The sequence below is a fragment of the Lepidochelys kempii genome, chromosome 8 (assembly GCF_965140265.1).
Source record: "Lepidochelys kempii isolate rLepKem1 chromosome 8, rLepKem1.hap2, whole genome shotgun sequence".
Taxonomy (NCBI): Eukaryota; Metazoa; Chordata; order Testudines; family Cheloniidae; genus Lepidochelys; species Lepidochelys kempii.
In genome coordinates, this window is record NC_133263.1 from 54,151,511 (window position 1) to 54,168,802 (window position 17,292).

The 17,292-nt window shown below is 50.0% G+C and overlaps 1 protein-coding gene across 1 annotated transcript; it reads right to left on the reverse strand.

The window, feature by feature from the left end:
* Positions 1-353: 353 nt before the first annotated feature.
* ZNF648 (zinc finger protein 648) lies at positions 354-15,951 on the reverse strand. Its single transcript, XM_073358105.1, has 4 exons — positions 15,856-15,951; positions 13,573-14,635; positions 13,216-13,314; positions 354-4,221 (listed from the first exon to the last, which is right to left on the reverse strand). Exons 2-4 carry the CDS (start codon positions 14,442-14,444, stop codon positions 2,424-2,426), a joined length of 2,769 nt encoding a protein of 922 aa, XP_073214206.1. The 5' UTR covers positions 14,445-14,635; positions 15,856-15,951; the 3' UTR covers positions 354-2,423.
* Between the last annotated feature and the right edge of the window lie 1,341 nt (positions 15,952-17,292).

Sequence of the window (17,292 nt, forward strand, 5' to 3'; positions counted from 1 at the left end):
CTCCCGGAAGTGGCCGGCGTCACGTCCTTGCGGCCCCTGAGGGAGAGGGGGCAGAGGGCTCCGCGCGCTGCCCTCGCCTGTGGGTACCTCCCCCAAAGCTCCTATTGGCCACAATTCTCCTGTTCTGTCCCCCATTCTGCTGCTGCTACCCCGGAGCCACTCCAGGTAAGCGGCACCAGGCCAGAGCCTGCACCCCTCCTGCACCCCACACCCCAACTCCCTGCCCTGTGCCCCCTGCCGCACCCCACACCCCAACCCCTTGCCTTGAGGCCCCTGCCACACCCCGCACCCCTCCTGCAGCCTGAGCCTGTTCCTGCACAGTGCACCCCCTCCTACACCCCACACTCCCTCCCGCACCCCAACCGGCTGCCCCAGCCCTACATTCATGGCCCTGCTTGCAATTTCCCCACCCAGATGTGGCCCTCGGGCCAGAAAGTTTGCCCATCCCTGCTTTAGCAGCTGGAAGGGAGGAAGGAGCTTTCTGTCTCTTCTCTCACTCCTTTAGAGCCACCAGGCTGTTGCGAGGTGGGAAAATCCTCTTCTTGACAGCTGCCAGGAAGGTGAGAGGAAGAAGTTTCCCACAACCTCTGCTTTTTGGGTTCTCCTCCCTGGTGAGTAACTCCAGTGTCACCTCTTAGGCTATTCCTAGCTTTCTCAAGCACCATGAAATTGACAAGATGCCTAACATCTTCACTGCTGCCCACCAGTTTCTGAAAAGCAGCAGTGGAACTCCAGTGTGCTGCTAGCCAGTAAAGTTTTTGAGCAGCAGCAGAGACATTGGAGCTGGCTGTCTGCAGACTCAGAAAGACTGGTTCACATTCAGAAAGCTAGCTTCACCAACAGAGAGAGAGAGAGACAATAAAAGAAAGTTGACTTTGTTAAGTCTGCGTAATTAGGGAACCGACTGATGCCAACTGGTAATAAAACAGCAAGGAATGGGACTGCTGCTTAATCAGGAAGCTAATTCTGCTTAATTGGGATGCCGCTTGCTGGAAAGTCTTGAGGACAGACAGATGTTTTAAAGCATAGCTATCTGGAGCTATGAATACTTCACGTGCAGAACTGAGCAGTGGGGGGTTGCTCCTGCTCCCACTGGCAAAAACACTCATCAGCTTCAGCAGTGCAGGATCAGACGCAAGACGAGACAAAAACTGATCAGTTGTGCATTTGCAACCCAGTATCTCTGCAGTTATTGGAAAATCACTGTGTACAGTGTCAATAATTCAGCCAGCACAACCCCATTTAAAAAGTGCTTTCATCCTTTTCCTAGCAACAGGCCAGTAAGAAGGGAATGATGCCAGTGCCTTCATTTGTAAGTACCCCACAGTACATATATTTGTTTGGAATTACGTTTGTTTTGTTTTTCATGGTATCATATGAGAGGTATTTCAGGAAAGCTGTTTGTTGACAGGCTGGCCACTCCTCATTACGGAGATTATAATATCTCAAAGTGCAGTTATGCTCTGACAAAGGGATCTCTAAAAATGACATCGTTGGGTTCCATATTTACATTCTGTGAGTGATTTGTCTACAACTTACAAGTAATAAGATATATTTTGTAGCTGACAGAACTGCATATGCAACCTGGGCTCTGAGAATCAAGAAGGGTTTTTTCCTTCTCCTGCATCATCACCAGTAATAGAGACTCTACATGTAAACCATGCCCTAAGTGATCCCTATTCCATCCTGTTTCCTTCCAACGTGTTTTACATGAACTGCATGGAATGTATGTTTTGTCTTGCATCACTTTAACCAAAAGTATATTTTTAAATCTATTTAGTGAAACCAGTATGATTTCTACATGTAGACAGCTCTTCATTAACCATTCTCTTAAGGACACACAAGCAGGAATAGACTCCAGCTCACACTCCGTTAGCTGAGCTGGCTCTGCAGGGCAAACAGGAGTAAAAAGCAATGTTGTGTCAGATGCAACTCTGAACACATGTACTGGGAGCGGATCTGCCATTTTCTTACCTAGTCCCTTTTCAGAGTAGAACTACACTTGAAGGGGCAGCAGGAATTGGCATGAGGGCCCATGAAGGAGCAACAGCTATGGAGTGTCAATCAGTTTGGGATGTGCTTTTGAACTTTTGTCCAGCAGGAAGATCTTGGTAAACAGCTGAACTTGGTGCCTGGACAGATGACAAGGTGGATGTATTCTTCATAATCTCTCTCCTCGTCTGTATCCCGTCACAGGAGGGCTCTGGTTGGGTCCTTTCGTGTACATTTATGAAGATAAGTACTTGCAGATCTCCTCCCCTAGTCAACAAGCAACTTGGTCAGAGAGTGGTGTCTGCTCCATGTTGTGTACAAACCCTCTCTCATATTTGCTCTGCCCGATGAAGCCCAGGTCTGTTGCATATGGCCCCTCAGCAGACAGGTGTGTTGAGTGCCTGGTGTCAGCTGCCCCACTAGGGAGGGACTCACTCGTCGGAAGAGGAGAACGGCTCCCTATTGCTGGCACCATGCTTGGCCTGGTGGCGGATGAGGTGGGTGGACTGAGTGAAGGCCTTGGCACACTGGGCGCACTGGTAGGGCCGCTCCCCTGTGTGCGCCCGCATATGCTGGGTAAGCTGCGAGGCATGGCGGAAGGCCTTACCGCAGTCTGAGCACAGGTAGGCCTTCTCCCCACTATGGATCTGCTGGTGCCTCTTGAGGGTGGAGGAGCGGGCGAAGGCCTGTCCACACTCGGCGCAGGCGAAGGGCCGCTCGCCGGTGTGGATGCGCTGGTGGCGGATGAGGCGCGAGGACTGGGCGAAGGCCATGCCACATTCCGAGCACTTGAAGGGGCGCTCACCAGTGTGCAGCGTCTGGTGCTCGAAGAGGTTGGAGGACTTGGTGAAAGACTTGCCGCAGATGGCACAGGAGTAGGGACGCTCGCCTGTGTGGATGCGCTGGTGCTCCACCATGCGGCTGGCCACGGCAAACTCCTTGCCGCAGTCAGGGCAGCGGAAAGGCTTCTCTCCCAGGTGGGTGCGTTGGTGGCGCAGTAGCGAGAGTGGCTTGTTGAAGGTCTTGCCGCACTCCTGGCAGGGGAAAGGCTTGTCGTTGCTATGCATGTTGCGCTGGTGCTTGTGCAGGTCCGAGGAGCGCACAAAGGCCTTCTCGCAGTCCAGGCACTGGTAGGGCTTCTCGCCGGTGTGCGTGCGGATGTGTTTACGGTAGTCCGAGGACCAGGTGTAGGCCTTGACGCAGAACGGGCACTTGTAGGGGCGCTCGCCTGTGTGCAAACGCTTGTGCTGCTGCAGGGTACCCTGGTGTGAGTAGGCCTTGCCGCACAGCTCGCAGGCATACGGCTTGGCCCCACTGTGCGTGTCGATATGGCTCAGGAGGTTGCTGGATTTCTTAAAGGCCCGTCCACACTGCATGCATTTGTAAGGCCGCTCCTCCACCTCGCTGCTGCCCACCTGCTGTGCCCCAATCCTGACCCTCCTGACCGTGGCTGCTTTCAGGGCCCCGACACTGCCCGCTATCTCCGCTGGCTTGTTGGCAGCTTTCGGGTTCAGCCACTTCACCCCTCTCTTTCTTTTCAGGGGAAGCTCTTTGCTCCCCCCTGGCTTGCTGAAGTCCATACTTGGATTTCCTGGGAACACCCCTCCCTCTACTTTCCTGGTCATGTAGCTCTTGATGCTTTCTATGCCATTGCACGGCAGGCTGTCCCTGGCTGGGTCGTCCAAATCGCTGTCCAGGGTAACCACAGTGTCCACGTACTCCGTTGAGCTTGGCAGCACCCTGCCAAAGTGCTTTATGCCCTGCGGGCTGCGCCGAAGAACAGCAGGCTTCCTCACTGGCCGGCTGTGCCACTTCTGACACGTCTCCTTGCTGCTTTCCTCATCGTCCTCATCACTCTTGGTGCGAAGACTGACCATCATGTTCAACTTCTTGGCCACGCCATTGGCATTGATAAGGGTGAAAGTCTCATAAAAGACCTCGTCTTCCTCACACAGAAGGTCCTCTGCCTTGCTCTCCCTCGGCATGGAGCTGCTGGACACCGGATCTTGGTCTTTCTGCATGCCGCTCCCAAAATGATCACTGTCGCTTTCCTCAGCTTCCTCCTCCTCATCGCCGTCATCATTTTCACACCATGTGTTCGTGGTCCTCTTTCTGTCCCCATAGGATCCCTGAGCCAAACTGCTGCTGGGGTACTCCTGGTCCCGTGTCTCAGAGCATTCTATGCTTGCCATTTTCCACTTCTGCTTCTGAATATCTGCTTTCAGGATCCTTCAGCCTGAAGCTGACCTCAGGGTAAGTGACCTGTATTTTAGAACAAGAGATGAATGGACAGGGGATGGGGACATTTGTGAGGAACAGAAAGCAGCTGGGGATCGTTATTACATTGACACCCAAAGTTCCCAGTTGGGCTAAGGGCTTACTGTGCCAGGCGCTGTACAAAAAGGGGTGGCTCATTACTTCCTCAAAGAGAAGGGAAAACACAAGACTGGCCATGATAACAGAGACAAACAAACAAGCAGCATTTTAGAGGTGATCTGGGATACATATCTTGTTAGCTGGTAATATTTTTTTAATCCTTTCCCTCGTTACTAATTTTAGTTTATTCTTAAAGCTCACCTATGTAAAGCTCATCTGTTTGTTACTTTGTTCTAACCCAGGGTACTGTTGTTTTAATTTCTATCTTTTCTATTTTAAGACCATTGCCTCTCTTCTGTGTTTTTAAAACAACATATCTACTTTTCTGCTTTCTAAACACAGGAGCACCAGGAAGCAAACAGATGCTCTTAATTATGGAAGCCCTGATGCACTATGGTGCTGGATATCAAACTGCTGTTTCTCTTGATTACCAGGGAGCTAAGACATTTAGAATGCTGGGTAAGAAATAAAAGTTAATTTCTCTGACAGAAGGTCTGAGAAGGATTTCTGGGAAGCAAACCACAGTCTCTCTCTATTTTGTGGAGAATCAGATGCTTTGAGGACATGATACTGACAAGGGAAGCCAGTTAATTCAAAGTTTTGCTATAGAAATAAAAATAGGAAGAGGGCAAGAAATCAGAGAGCTGACTTTCAGAACATCAGGAGCTCTCAGTTCTCCCCTTGAATAATAACACTTTCTCTTCCCTTGCTTTATTGCAAGATGCATGTAAAAAAATGACCACAAAATAGGCAAATAAAGTCACCTGCCTGATGCCACCCTGAGGGTTTGTTCACTACTGAAAGTTCTTGACTGTACAGTGCCTATAGCTGGAGACAAGATCCATAATGGAATAACTCCCTGGATGCAAGGTGTACACCTGCCGCCGGTGGTGGAGCAAAAAGGGGCGCCGAACAGCTCAGCCACTCAAGGATCTATGCTGTGATGGGGCCCACAGGTTTTTTTACTGGAGTGTGCATGTAATTTGTGGACAGGTTTAGGGCTCTGCACTTAGCAGTTGTTTGATTCAGCCTTCAGAGTGCTGTGCATAAGGGCCCACACAGAGTTAATGTGAGGTGTGTGTGCAAGACCTCATACCTCTAAGGCTACTGGATGGCAATACAGACATGGTTTGGCCAACCCAATCAAGCAGTCAGTTCTAAGGGTGGCAAAAGTACACCAAACCATAGAGGAATAGCAAAGGAATGCTACTCTCCACTGACAGTGGCCAATGCAGAAAATTTGTTCTCAAGCATATAAACAACCCAGGAATGCAGACACTATGAAGTCTCGGTCACAGACAGCAATTGCAAACAAAAAATAGCTCTCCCTCACTTCTTTCTCCTGAATCTAATTTTGCAGTATTTCCAGAGCTTCCTTGGATAATTTACAGGAGATTGGCTGCAACTCCAGCAATCTTACGAGAGCTGTTCAATCTCCAGGATTTGCAGGCATCTGTGGAACACAGGGATCTCTGTGTCTTGAACAAGTTCCTGTTGGTACCTGGGGAAAAACTGTCCAAGTCACTGCATCTCCCCAGGTGTATGACACAGGGAGAGACAAGTATAGAGACTTCTGTAGAAATCTAAAGCTGCCCACTGGGTGAGGGTGAGCTCTCGCTCCTGATCCTCAGCAGCCTGAAAAAACAGATTTAGTCCCAAATGCAATGCATGGACTGCCTGGAGGAAACTAGGTCTGACTGCAGCAAGTACCAGACATCAGGTCTTGAGAGCCCAGCTGCCTCCAGTCTGTGGCCTCTGAGATATTTTTCATAAAGCTCCCCCGCCCATTTCTCTTTCCCTATTGATTTCTGGCCTGCCTCTCCCCATTTCCCATTAAGCCCAGGTCTAGCTGCAATGACTCACCCTGGTATTTAAGTACAGGTGTGTCCCAGGCGGCTGCCCCCGTGGGATCATCTGCTCCAGGTTAGGAACGAGGAAAGGCGGGGAGTTTGGTGCAAAGCAGCAGTGGCAAATGTACCAGTGTCTCTCACCCTTTTGTGTCCAGTCTAGCAGCTGCAGAGCCTCAGGAGGTGGGGCCTGTGAATACACACAACCTTCCTGCCTGCATCACAGAGAGCAGCCTGGGAAATACAGCAGGGCTGCCCTGTCTGACTGCCTGACTGAGCCATTCTTCCAGTTCACTCCTCCTCCCTCTCTCCTTCCATAGATTCCAGTGATGGAAATGGACTCTGAGCCAGGTAGATTTTTGTCCACTCTGAATTGAAAGGTGGCTTCCACTTCTACTAGGAGATTAACCCATAGGCTGATAGAGCTCCCTGTCTGAAAGTTTTTCCTAATATTCATCCTACCCGTTCCTATATTGACTCCATCCTAACGCTCTTCGTTACACCCTAGTTTATTATGCTAATTAATCTCCCTTCCTCCCTAATTACACCTTTCAGATGTACACCCCAGTTGATTGTTGCTTAGTCACAATGTAAACCAATTACTCCAGCCCCAAAATCCTGGTGTGTGTCTCTTTCAGTGTCTGAACCTTCCTGCAGTCATCCTCTGGTCTCCCGCTCCTTCCTCTCCTTACTGACTCAGATCACACACACCACTCAGTTCTCTGACTTCTGCAGCACTGATTCTCCTCCTCTCACTAGGAATTAAATAGTTTTAACCTTTATTTCTTTGTTTAAATGCTCTGGAATCTTGTGCTTCCAAAGCACTGGTCCTCTTTTTTTAAAAAAGACTACCCCATCCCTATTCATACCAGGGAGGAGAGATTCTTCAACTGTAACTTGTTCCCTTGGGGTAGCAGAAGCAGATACATTTTGCTCTCTTGAAGCTGACCTGTAGAACAGTCCAAGTTCCCCTCCACTCCCTCACCTAAAAATGTTTACTTTGAGATTTTTATTTCTGGTGCATTTGAACTCTTTAAAGAGGGCTGTCAGGAGTACTGGATAGCTGCTCATGGGATTGAACCTGATCTGCTCACTTTCATCCCCAAACCACAGGTTCAATGGCCCATTTTGGTATTTATTGGAAAGTATTTCTCATCCGATGGCCTTTGAGAAATGAGTTAATGGTTTCAGGCCAGTTTCTACTGGCCAGAACATGTGTCCACTCTGAAGCCCACCATCACAATCAATGCTAATTTGCATGCTTTTGTGCAGACTGAATGGGCCAGGGAGACAGAACTCTCCTGTGACTCCTAGAGGCAGTCCCTTCAGGAGTGAGTTTGAGACAGTGGCTTGGATACTGTGAAGGAAGTTCACACTGCAGCAGCCTGTGCTGTATCTGTTCTCTTGATTAACAGAGGCTTCAGTCTCCAAACTGGACAGCCTGCCACCTATCCCATACACGTTTTCAAAGTGTATTAAAATATAGAAAAGGACTGCCAAGTTTAGAACTACAGAAAGACAGGGTTTGCCATGCTCAGTCACAGCTTGGTCCATGGAGGCTAGTTTGCGTTCTGCTTCCAGCAGGGACAATTAACTGAAGCTCCAGAGGGATGAGAAACCCCACTTACAATGCTGCTAGCCAACTGTGCAGTTCTCCCTCTGGGACCAAGAAAGGAGTGAACTCAGGCTTGTCAAAGAATGGTGTTTCAAAGACAATTTTCGAACAAAACCAACTTTTCTTCAATTTTGCTCCAATTTTTTTCACCGTTTTTAAGTTTTCAATAAATCAAAATAAAAAATTAATTTAGTTTGTTTGAACTCAAAATCGGCATTTCAGGTTTGGTTTTTAGCGACTTTTCAATTCAAAGCCAAAACAAAAATGTTTGTTTCAGTTCAGTCTGTTAAAAAATTACAAAGAATTTTCATGAAAATGTTCCTTTTCCTCAAAAGTCCATCTCTCCTTTAAAAAAAAAAGTTTTTTGACCAGGTGTAGGTAAAAGTTCCTTCCTGACCCCTAGAGGCAATTAATTTCTGCCCTGGAGCATGAGATATGATAGTCTTTATCATTACTTTAGCTTGCAAAACTAATTGTGTTGACATGAAATTAACTAGTTCTCTTTTAAAATTCAGTCACAGTACTTGAAAGACTTATGTAATATTTTATTATTCTCTGAGATTGGCTTCAAAATTTACAATGCCTGCTTTTAAGACAGTTCCACAACAAAATGCTATTTCTGATTCATAAATCACATAATTGTTGCATGAGTCATGCTAAAATAATCTTTTATGGAAATGTACCTTGGGGGAGGGGAATCAGATGGAGAGGGGTTTATGCTGCCAGAGAGGGCTACAGAAGATATGAGAGAGATGATTATTCGGAGATGGAGATCTAGTTATGGAGGAATATGTTATGAAGTTCATTTTTGGATCTGGATATGGGAGTACAGGGAAATACTCCTTGCACCTTATTTGGGGGAGCCTGGGTTTGGACAGGAAGGAGGATCAAGAGGCATGACTGTGAGGGGGCATGAGACCTGGGTGTTGGTCAGAGAGGAACAACCTGACATAATTAGGAGAGGTGTTTTTATTTTAATCACTTGCTTGTGTGTGTCTGCAATAGTGATGCTGAAGTTCTGCATATTTTTAATTTTGTCCCATTGACAGTCAAAAAAAAATAGGGCAAGAATTCAATCAAACCCTGCTCTCTAAATACATGCACACACATCTGCACTAGCCCCTTCCCATTGTACATAGCAGCTACCTGCACTCCATAAATGAATTCATAAATTCACAGAGTTTAAGACAAGAAGAGATCATTACATCCTCTAGTTCAGGGGTGGGCAAACTACGGCCTGTCAGGGCTTTGGATCCAGCCTGTGGGATTGCCACCCCCATGGCACCTCGGACCCCACACTGCTCCCAGAAGCCACGTCCCTGCGGTCCCGGGGGTGGGGGAAGAGGGCTCCGTGCACTGTCCTCACCTGCAGGCACTGCCTCCCACAGCTCCCATTGGCCGGAAACAGGGAATCGCAGCCAATGGGAACTTCGGGGGAGGTACCCGCAGGCGAGGGCAGCACGCAGAGCCCTCTGCCTCCCCCTCCCCCAGGGCCACAGGGATGTGGTACCAGCCACTTCGAGAGCAGCACGGGGCCAGGGCAAGCACGGAGCCTGCCTTCGCCCCACTGCGCGCTGCTGCCACCCCAGAGCCACTCCAGGTAAGTACACCGAACCCCTCCTGTACCCCACACCTCAACTCCCTGCCCTGAGCCCTCTGCCACACCCCTCCTGCATCTCAACCCCCTGCCCTGACCCCCTCCTGCACACTGCACACCCTGCACTCCCTCCCGCACCCCAACCCCCTGCCCCAGCCCTACGTTCATAACCCTGCATGCAATTTCCCCACCCAGATGTGGCCCTTGGGCCAAAAAGTTTGCCCACCCCTGCTCTAGTCAAACCTCCTGTATGCCACAGGCCATTTAACTTCACTATATACACTTGTGCACATACCTCCAGCGTGCCCTTACGCACATATCACACACTGTGCCCTACCTCTAGGCACTGGTATATGTATGCATACAGCCATGTGGGTCAGAAAGCACACTACTGTATATACATGTCCCTGTACACTGCATGTTCATAGAGAACCACATACATCAGGACCCGCAAGGTTCCATCGCCCTGCCAATCAAAATCTGGCACTCAAGTCCCCTCTGTGCTGGGGTTTGAATTCCAGCACCCAGGGAAGCAGAAGGGTCTCAGTAACTGCACCCCACCCCAGGTCTGGCACCACGCTTTCATGTTGCTCAGTTTAGCCGTCAGGACACTTGAAGTTTAGATAGACACAGAAGGGTTTTTTAATCACAAACTGAATGTTTTATTCTGGCTAGAGAAGAGACAGGATTAGTAACAGAGATTTTGTTTCATCACAATGAGGTGGCAGTGTCTTAGCTACTTGCCTGCTCTGCAGTGCTTAGGTTCTCGATAGCAGCATCCTCAGGAAATGTTCTGTTCCCGTGTAATTGTTTATTACAATAAATATGGACTCTTCCAAAGTTGCTGATAACATGATCAGGCCCAAGCAATGGTAGTGATCATGCAGAGTCATACAGGTCAGCTGTGGCTACTTGTCAGCCCACAGCCTATTCCATGCCCCCACCTTCCTGCCAGCAAGACTAGAGTGGGAGGCAATCACTGCCAGGCCAGAGACCCTGGAAGCAGGACTAGAAGAGGATGAAATGTATAGGCTGATTTCTCTTCCTTACCACTGCCAGAACACCTCTAGCAGTTTGGAGTCTCAGAAATCTCACAAGTGGGTCTATAATGGATCCCATTTGTTGCTGCTGCCTAACCTTTGATCTACCACATCTGTTTGGACATTTCACACCCTCTAAATTCTGCAGCCTCAGTAGATCATCTTGGAACAAATATGTTACTGTTCCTCCCTATCACTTGCTCAGTTCCAAACGGGGGTGGGGTGGGTACTGATGAGATGAAGAAAACCATTTACCAGGTAATATTTCTCTCTCCCCCATATCCATCAAAGCTGCTTTATCTGAGCCACCTCTTGCTGCAAGAGAGGAGGAGGATTTGATGAGGAGACACCCCTCTCTCCCATTGGGTTTCAGTAAATTACAGTCTGTGTTCAACTCTTTTCTCTTCCCCCCAGAAGAAGAAAAGGAAAAAACAGGTGCAAAATACAAAGAGCTCATGATAACACGGGCATCATCCTGGACTCCCAGGCTGAACGTTTTTCAGGATGGGAGATTTCTTCTGGTTTCAAAGAAGAACGAAACTTGAATTGGGAGCACTTGGAAAAACAGTTTCCAGAGAAATGGCAGGAATTCATCATCATGCTAATCTAGAAGGACCCTTTACAACAAACTGGAGGGGTCCAAGTGGCACCAGAGACTGCCCAGCAGACTCCTAGCATTGGGTGAGAGGGTGCTGTGTGGTCCAAATGAGATTGGCAGGGCTGCAGGTTGAGTGGGCTCCGAGTGGTTTCAGAGACAGCAAGTTGAGCGCAGAACACTAGGAGAGAGGCAGCCTCTTTGCTGGCCATGTTGAAATTGTAACAAGAGGAAGGTCTCTGTTGGATTGAAACACGCCTGCCATTGTCTACCACCAGTGATTCAAACACTTGAGAGAGTGGGGACTGGTCCTCAGCAGGCATAAAGGGAGCACAGAGACCTTGGAGCTGATAAGAGCAGGGCTAGAAGTTGGTGCTTGATTTCTTTAGAGCTAAGCTGAAAAGAAAGGGGCTGGTACTATGTTAAAGGTGAGAAGCCTGGAACTGTTCCGCCTCCCCATAGGCAAGTGTTGCCCCCTTGCTTATCCCATTACACCAGGGAGAAGCAGATTTCAGTAATATAGTGACAACTGCTCACAAGGAATTGACATTTTGCAAGCCACCCCTCATGTTGTGAAGTAGAATGAAAGTCTTGCTTTGTTCCCATGAATTCCAGTGTGCAAACGGGAATTCTGGTGACAGTGACCCTCCACTTATGCAGAAGTTACAGGAAAATTGCTTTGTGGGGAAACAAATGACCTAGTTATGGGAGGACTCCCCTGTAGCAGCTGTTTTCAAATTCTGCAGCATAGACCGTGATCAAGACCTCCCAACCCACCCTCTGATTCAGGTCTCTTTTCACCTCCTCACACCCAACTTCCCGCTCTAGGCATTGAAGCTGCATTGTATTTAGCTCCTCCCATCCCAGTGGGTGAAAAGGGGAAGCTGGAGTTCCGACAGTATCCGCACCCTTAGTTCAATAAAACATCACTCCTTTCTTTTATACCTAACCAGCCCTTTCTGCACATCCCCTCTCCTCTATTTACCTTCATCCTCCCATTGATCTGTGAGAGATGGACAGAGAGAAGGGTCCATACTGAGACACAAATGGCAGAGCTGGGCAATCAATTCCAGATCAGTCATTTTAAAAGTTGGTTGAAATTTTCTGATTTTTTTTGGTCAAAACGTTGATGGAGGAGAAAAAGGGGAAAAACATCTGGACAGCTTTTTCTGAAATAGGGCTCATGGCATGTTTCTGTTCCCTGCCTGGATGAACATAACACTTTAGAATCAGGCTTCCAGTGAGATAACAGCAGATCTGTCTGGGATGGAACATAAGAATGGCCCTACTGGGTCAGACCAAAGGTCCATCTAGCCTAGTATCCTGTCTTCCAACAGTGTCCAGTGCCAGGTGCCCCAGAGGGAATGAACAGAACAGGTAATCATCAAGTGATCCACCCCTGTTGCTCATTCTCAGCTTCTGGAAAAGAGGCTAGGGGATACCATTCCTGCCCATCCCGGCTAATAGCCATTGATGGACCTATCCTCCATGAATTTATCTAGTTCTTTTTTGAACCCTGTTATGGTCTTGGCCTTTACAACATCCTCTGACAAGGAGTTCCACAGGTTGACTGTGCGTTGTGTAAAGAAATACTTCCTTTTATTTGTTTTAAAACTGTTGCCTATTAATTTCATTGGTGACCCCTAGTTCTTGTGTTATGAGTAGTAGTAAACAACACTTCCTTATCTACTTTCTCTACAACAGTCATAATTTTATAGACCTCAATCATATCTCCCCTTAGCCATCTCTTTTCCAAGCTGAAAAGTCCCAGTCTTATTAATAAACAGGAGTACTTGTGGCACCTTAGAGACTAACAAATTTATTTGAGCATAAGCTTTCGTGGGCTACAGCCCGCTTCAACAGATGCGTATAATGGAACATATAGTAAGAAGATCTATATACATACAGAGAACATGAAAAGGTGGAAGTTGCCATACCAACTAATTAGCCTCTTAGAGTTGGTATGGTAACTTCCACCTTTTGGCCAGGACATTCTTGATAACATTTCTATTGTTGCAAAAAGTGCCTTGGAGCCTTTAATGACCACACTAGGTTGGAGGCTCAGTGCCCCTAATACCAAGGTTAGTTAGTTCAGTACTGACTTGGAGGGAAAAATGCCAGATGAAATCACCAAAATCCTCTTCCTCCCTTACCTGTGCTTTCCCTGGAAGTCTCCCATTGAAGTTCTGGCCCAGCATGACCCACCTAGCTTATCAGACTGCATGAGGTCATAGGCTGAGAAAGTGAGGTAACTGCAGCAGGATGGAGAGAGATTCAGCTCTGAAAGGTGGGACAAGTGAGAGGTATGATAGGAAGCAAGGTGGCCAGTCTATGTGATATGGACAAGAATTCTGGTCTGTTGTGAAGGACAGGTACTAGAAAGTGGAATATCAGCAGGTCTGTATGGGATGGACAGGAATTTGGACCTGCATACATAACATTTTCATTGGCAATATCTCCAATATCCAACTACAGCTATGTGAAACTGGGCAGGGTTGAATATACAGTACTAGGATTCCAGCTGCACAGCCAAGCTGGGGAGGGGACAGTCCTGGGGCAGAGGGTCATAGGCTTGGAACCTCAGTGTGGGAACATTCCAGTGGCTCTGCTCCTCTTCCCGCAACTCCATCTCTATCCGGTGGCCTTGGGCATGCATCCGCTGGTGGGAGCGGAGGCCTGAAAGCTTGGGGAAAACCTTGCCACACTCCCCACAGCGAAAGGCCTTCTGGACATGGGTCTGCCGGTGCTTGAGCAGGGCAGTGGAGCGGATGAAGGCCTTGCCGCACTCGGAGCAGACAAAGGGGCGATCATTGGTGTGAGTAGCCCGGTGGAAGGTGAAGCTGGATGACTGGCTGAAGGACTTGTTGCAGATGCCACAATGGAAGGGTTTGAGGCCCATGTGCATCTTGCGATGCTGGAGCAGGGTGGAGGGGTCAGAGAAGGTCTTCTCACAGAAGGGACACTCGTATGGCCGGTCGCCAGTGTGCGTGTTCTGATGGATCAGCAACGAGGTGGAGCGGGCGAAGGACTTATCGCACACAGAGCAGCGGTAGGGCTTCTCGCCAGTGTGTGTGCGTTCGTGCCGCCGCACCATAGAGGCCTGGTAGAAGCCCTTGCTGCAGTAGGAGCACTTGTAGGGCCTCTCGCCTGTATGGATCCGCTGGTGCACTTTGAAGTCCGACTTCCTGGCAAAGCTCTTGCCACAGTCCCCACAGATCAGAGTGGTGGCACCAGCAGCTGCCATGGGCTTGCGGTCTCTCAGTACAGGAGCAAGCTTGCTGATTTCTGCCACTGCTGCCAGCTCTGTGGATACAAAACCAGCAAAGACTCTGCCAAACTCTGCCCTTCCCTGGCCACATTCTGCAGGACTGTCCACCATCATGCTGTCCTCACCCTGCTTGCCAATGACTGACAAGGCCCTTCACTCATGGACAATCCTCGATCTGTCCGATCCTACCCTTTTCCTTTGCCAGGTTAAGGCACAGCTAGATTGCTGCAGGGCTGACTACCGTGAATGGTGACCTGCGGAACTGTTGTGTGCTCACAGTCCATGCCTCCCAGCACCTCTGAGGTCTGAAACCAAAGACACACAAACATGAGATGCAAGTCCCCTTTTCAACAAACTTAGAGCTCTGCATTCCTTTCACAGGTCTCCCTTCCAGCATCCCTTAGGGGCCTCCGAGCCCTGCCCCTTGTCTACGCAGGGATTAGCGATCCCTGATTTCAGTCATCAGTGGCTAGTAATCAGAGTAGCTGCACCAGTGCAAACCCGTAGCATAGAGAAGGAAAACCATGATTTGCCACAACTGAACTTGGCCATGCAAATCACAGCTTTCCTTGTCAACATTAGGGCTTTTCACCTCTGCTGCTGCATTGATTGCTGGCCACTGTGCTCAGCGTAGACATGGCCCCCATTCTCCCTCCACAAATGTTGAGGTCCGTGGTAATTTTTAAAAAAACGTTGAATGACTGAATGACATACCCCCCCTCCCCCATGTCCGTCATGAAGTACGGTTATTTTGTCAAGTGTCCATCGTGCAGAATGGTGGCGCCGACCCCTACAAGAAAACCAAGAGTTCCCTTAACCCACAGCAGCCTCCTATCCCTACCCCTCTGTTGTCTGGTCGGTGCCTGCTATAGCGTGGTAGGTTCCCCCTACAGTAGGGTGACCAGATGTCCCATTTTTATAGGGACAGTCCCGTTTTTAGGGACTTTTTCTTACATAGGCACCTATTACTCCCAACCCCCGTCCTGTTTTTTCACAGTTGCTATCTGGTCACCCTAACCTACCATGACTTTTCCAAAAGCTTCAGCAGCTTTCTAGGGAAAATCCCATTTAGCATCGTTCTCTAGGAAGAGTCTAACACAGGCTGGAAGCTCAGTGCAGAGAACGCAAGCATGGGGGAGACTTCCCTTGTGTTGAAGAGCTAACAGCCACCAGCTGAAAGGGCTGGCTCTGGTTTGTCTGGCCAGGAGCAGCCGGGCTCCCGAACAGGCTGCCTGGCGTGTTTCACATGAGTGGGGACAGCCTGGGGTCAGGCCGGCAAGGAAGGAGCGCAGTGGCACTCAGGGAAGGATTGAGGGATCAGAGGCATGCTGCTTGCCTGCTCTCCGGCTTCAGGGGCATGGCAGGGCTGCTGCCGCAGGCACCGCTGAGCAGCAGGGCAGGGGGTTGCCAGGCTCCCAGCTGGCACGTATGGGGGGCACTGCGCCTCCCGCGTCTCGCCTTCCCATGGCTGGACCCTGCCCGCTCCAGCCCCGCAGGCTGCCGGGCTTGGCCGGCCCAGGCTCACCTCCCTCGGTGCTGCCGCGCCCCGCTGGCTCTCCGCGGGCCCGGAGACATGCGCGCCGCAGCCGCCGCTGCTCTCCCGGCCGGTGCGCACAGGGGCCTCCCCTTGCCGAGGACCCCAGCGCACAGCCCGTGCGCGCCCACACACACACACACACACACACACACACTTTCCACAGGCAGCTGTCCGCCCTGGCTGCCTGTGCCGCGGCGGGGAGACGCGGCGAGGCAGAGCCGGGCTGGCAGGGCGAGCCCGGCTAGGTGTGTATTTTTAAAGCCCCCCTCCCACCCAGGGCCACCTAGAGCTTGTTGATCCACACGCAGGCAGCAACCGGGCCGGATCGGGGAGGGCTGAGCCGCCAGCCTTATCTTTGAACTCCATTCGTTTAACACGTGCTGAAGGCACCTGCCCTGGACACACTAGGCTAGTAACACGAGTTAGCCAACACCTTCCAACTCATAGGGTATGGCTACCCTGTACGCAGAGGGGTGACTGCAGCACCCATGCTAGCTGTGAGGGCGCTAGGGTAGGTACAAATAGCAGGGAAGCTGCAGCAGCAGGGACTTCAGCACAGGCTAGCTGCCTGGCTGAGTACCCAAGGTGCCGGGGTACAGGGGTAGGCTGGTACAGCCACCCTCCTGCTGCAGCATCACTGCTATTGCTACCCACGCTCAGGGCTGAAAGTGAGCTGATACGGGCCTCCCCCATTGGCGGCTGTACGGGCAGGGTCGCCGACGGGGGGCAGAAGGGGCAGCAACGTTAAAGCACTACCAGAGGGTCCTTTGCCATGGCAGCGCTTTAACGTCGTTGCCCGGGCTGCCAATTTGGGGGCGGAGCAGCTGCCCCAGGGCTCCGGCTGCTGCTACCGCGGCAGTGGCCAGAGACCCAGGCCATTTAAGTCAGTGCTGGAGCCCCAAGCAGTGCGGGCCAGGTGGCCTGGAAGGGCTGGCTGGGGCACGCTCACCCCCAGCCCCGCCCCTTCTACTTCCCTGAGGCCAGAATTTCACATTAAGTCTGTACAGGGGTCCATTGGCAGACCAGCATGGGGAAAGTCATCTACTCGGTGATCCTACCAGGTCATTTTAGACCGCATATTAAGGAGGAATGCTCTTCTAGCAAACATCTACCCAACATAGTTGTGTTATTAGCAGTGGCTATTGATTTAGTTCACTTCTGGCCAGTCCAAATCTGAATTAACCATGGTGCCAGTCGATCCTTTAACAATGCACTGAGGTCAAACACAGGTGGTGTGGCAAATTACTGTTTTTTATTTTATCCAGTGGCCTCTTTGTTCCCCCTATTACATGATATATGTTTTCTCCTTTTAGGAAATCCTTACTCCAATTCAGGAAGTCATCCCTACTCAGGAAAACTTAAGCACCTGCTTAAGTGTTTTCCTTAATTGGGGCCTTAGTCTGAATGGGGAAAAGGGTGCTGCTT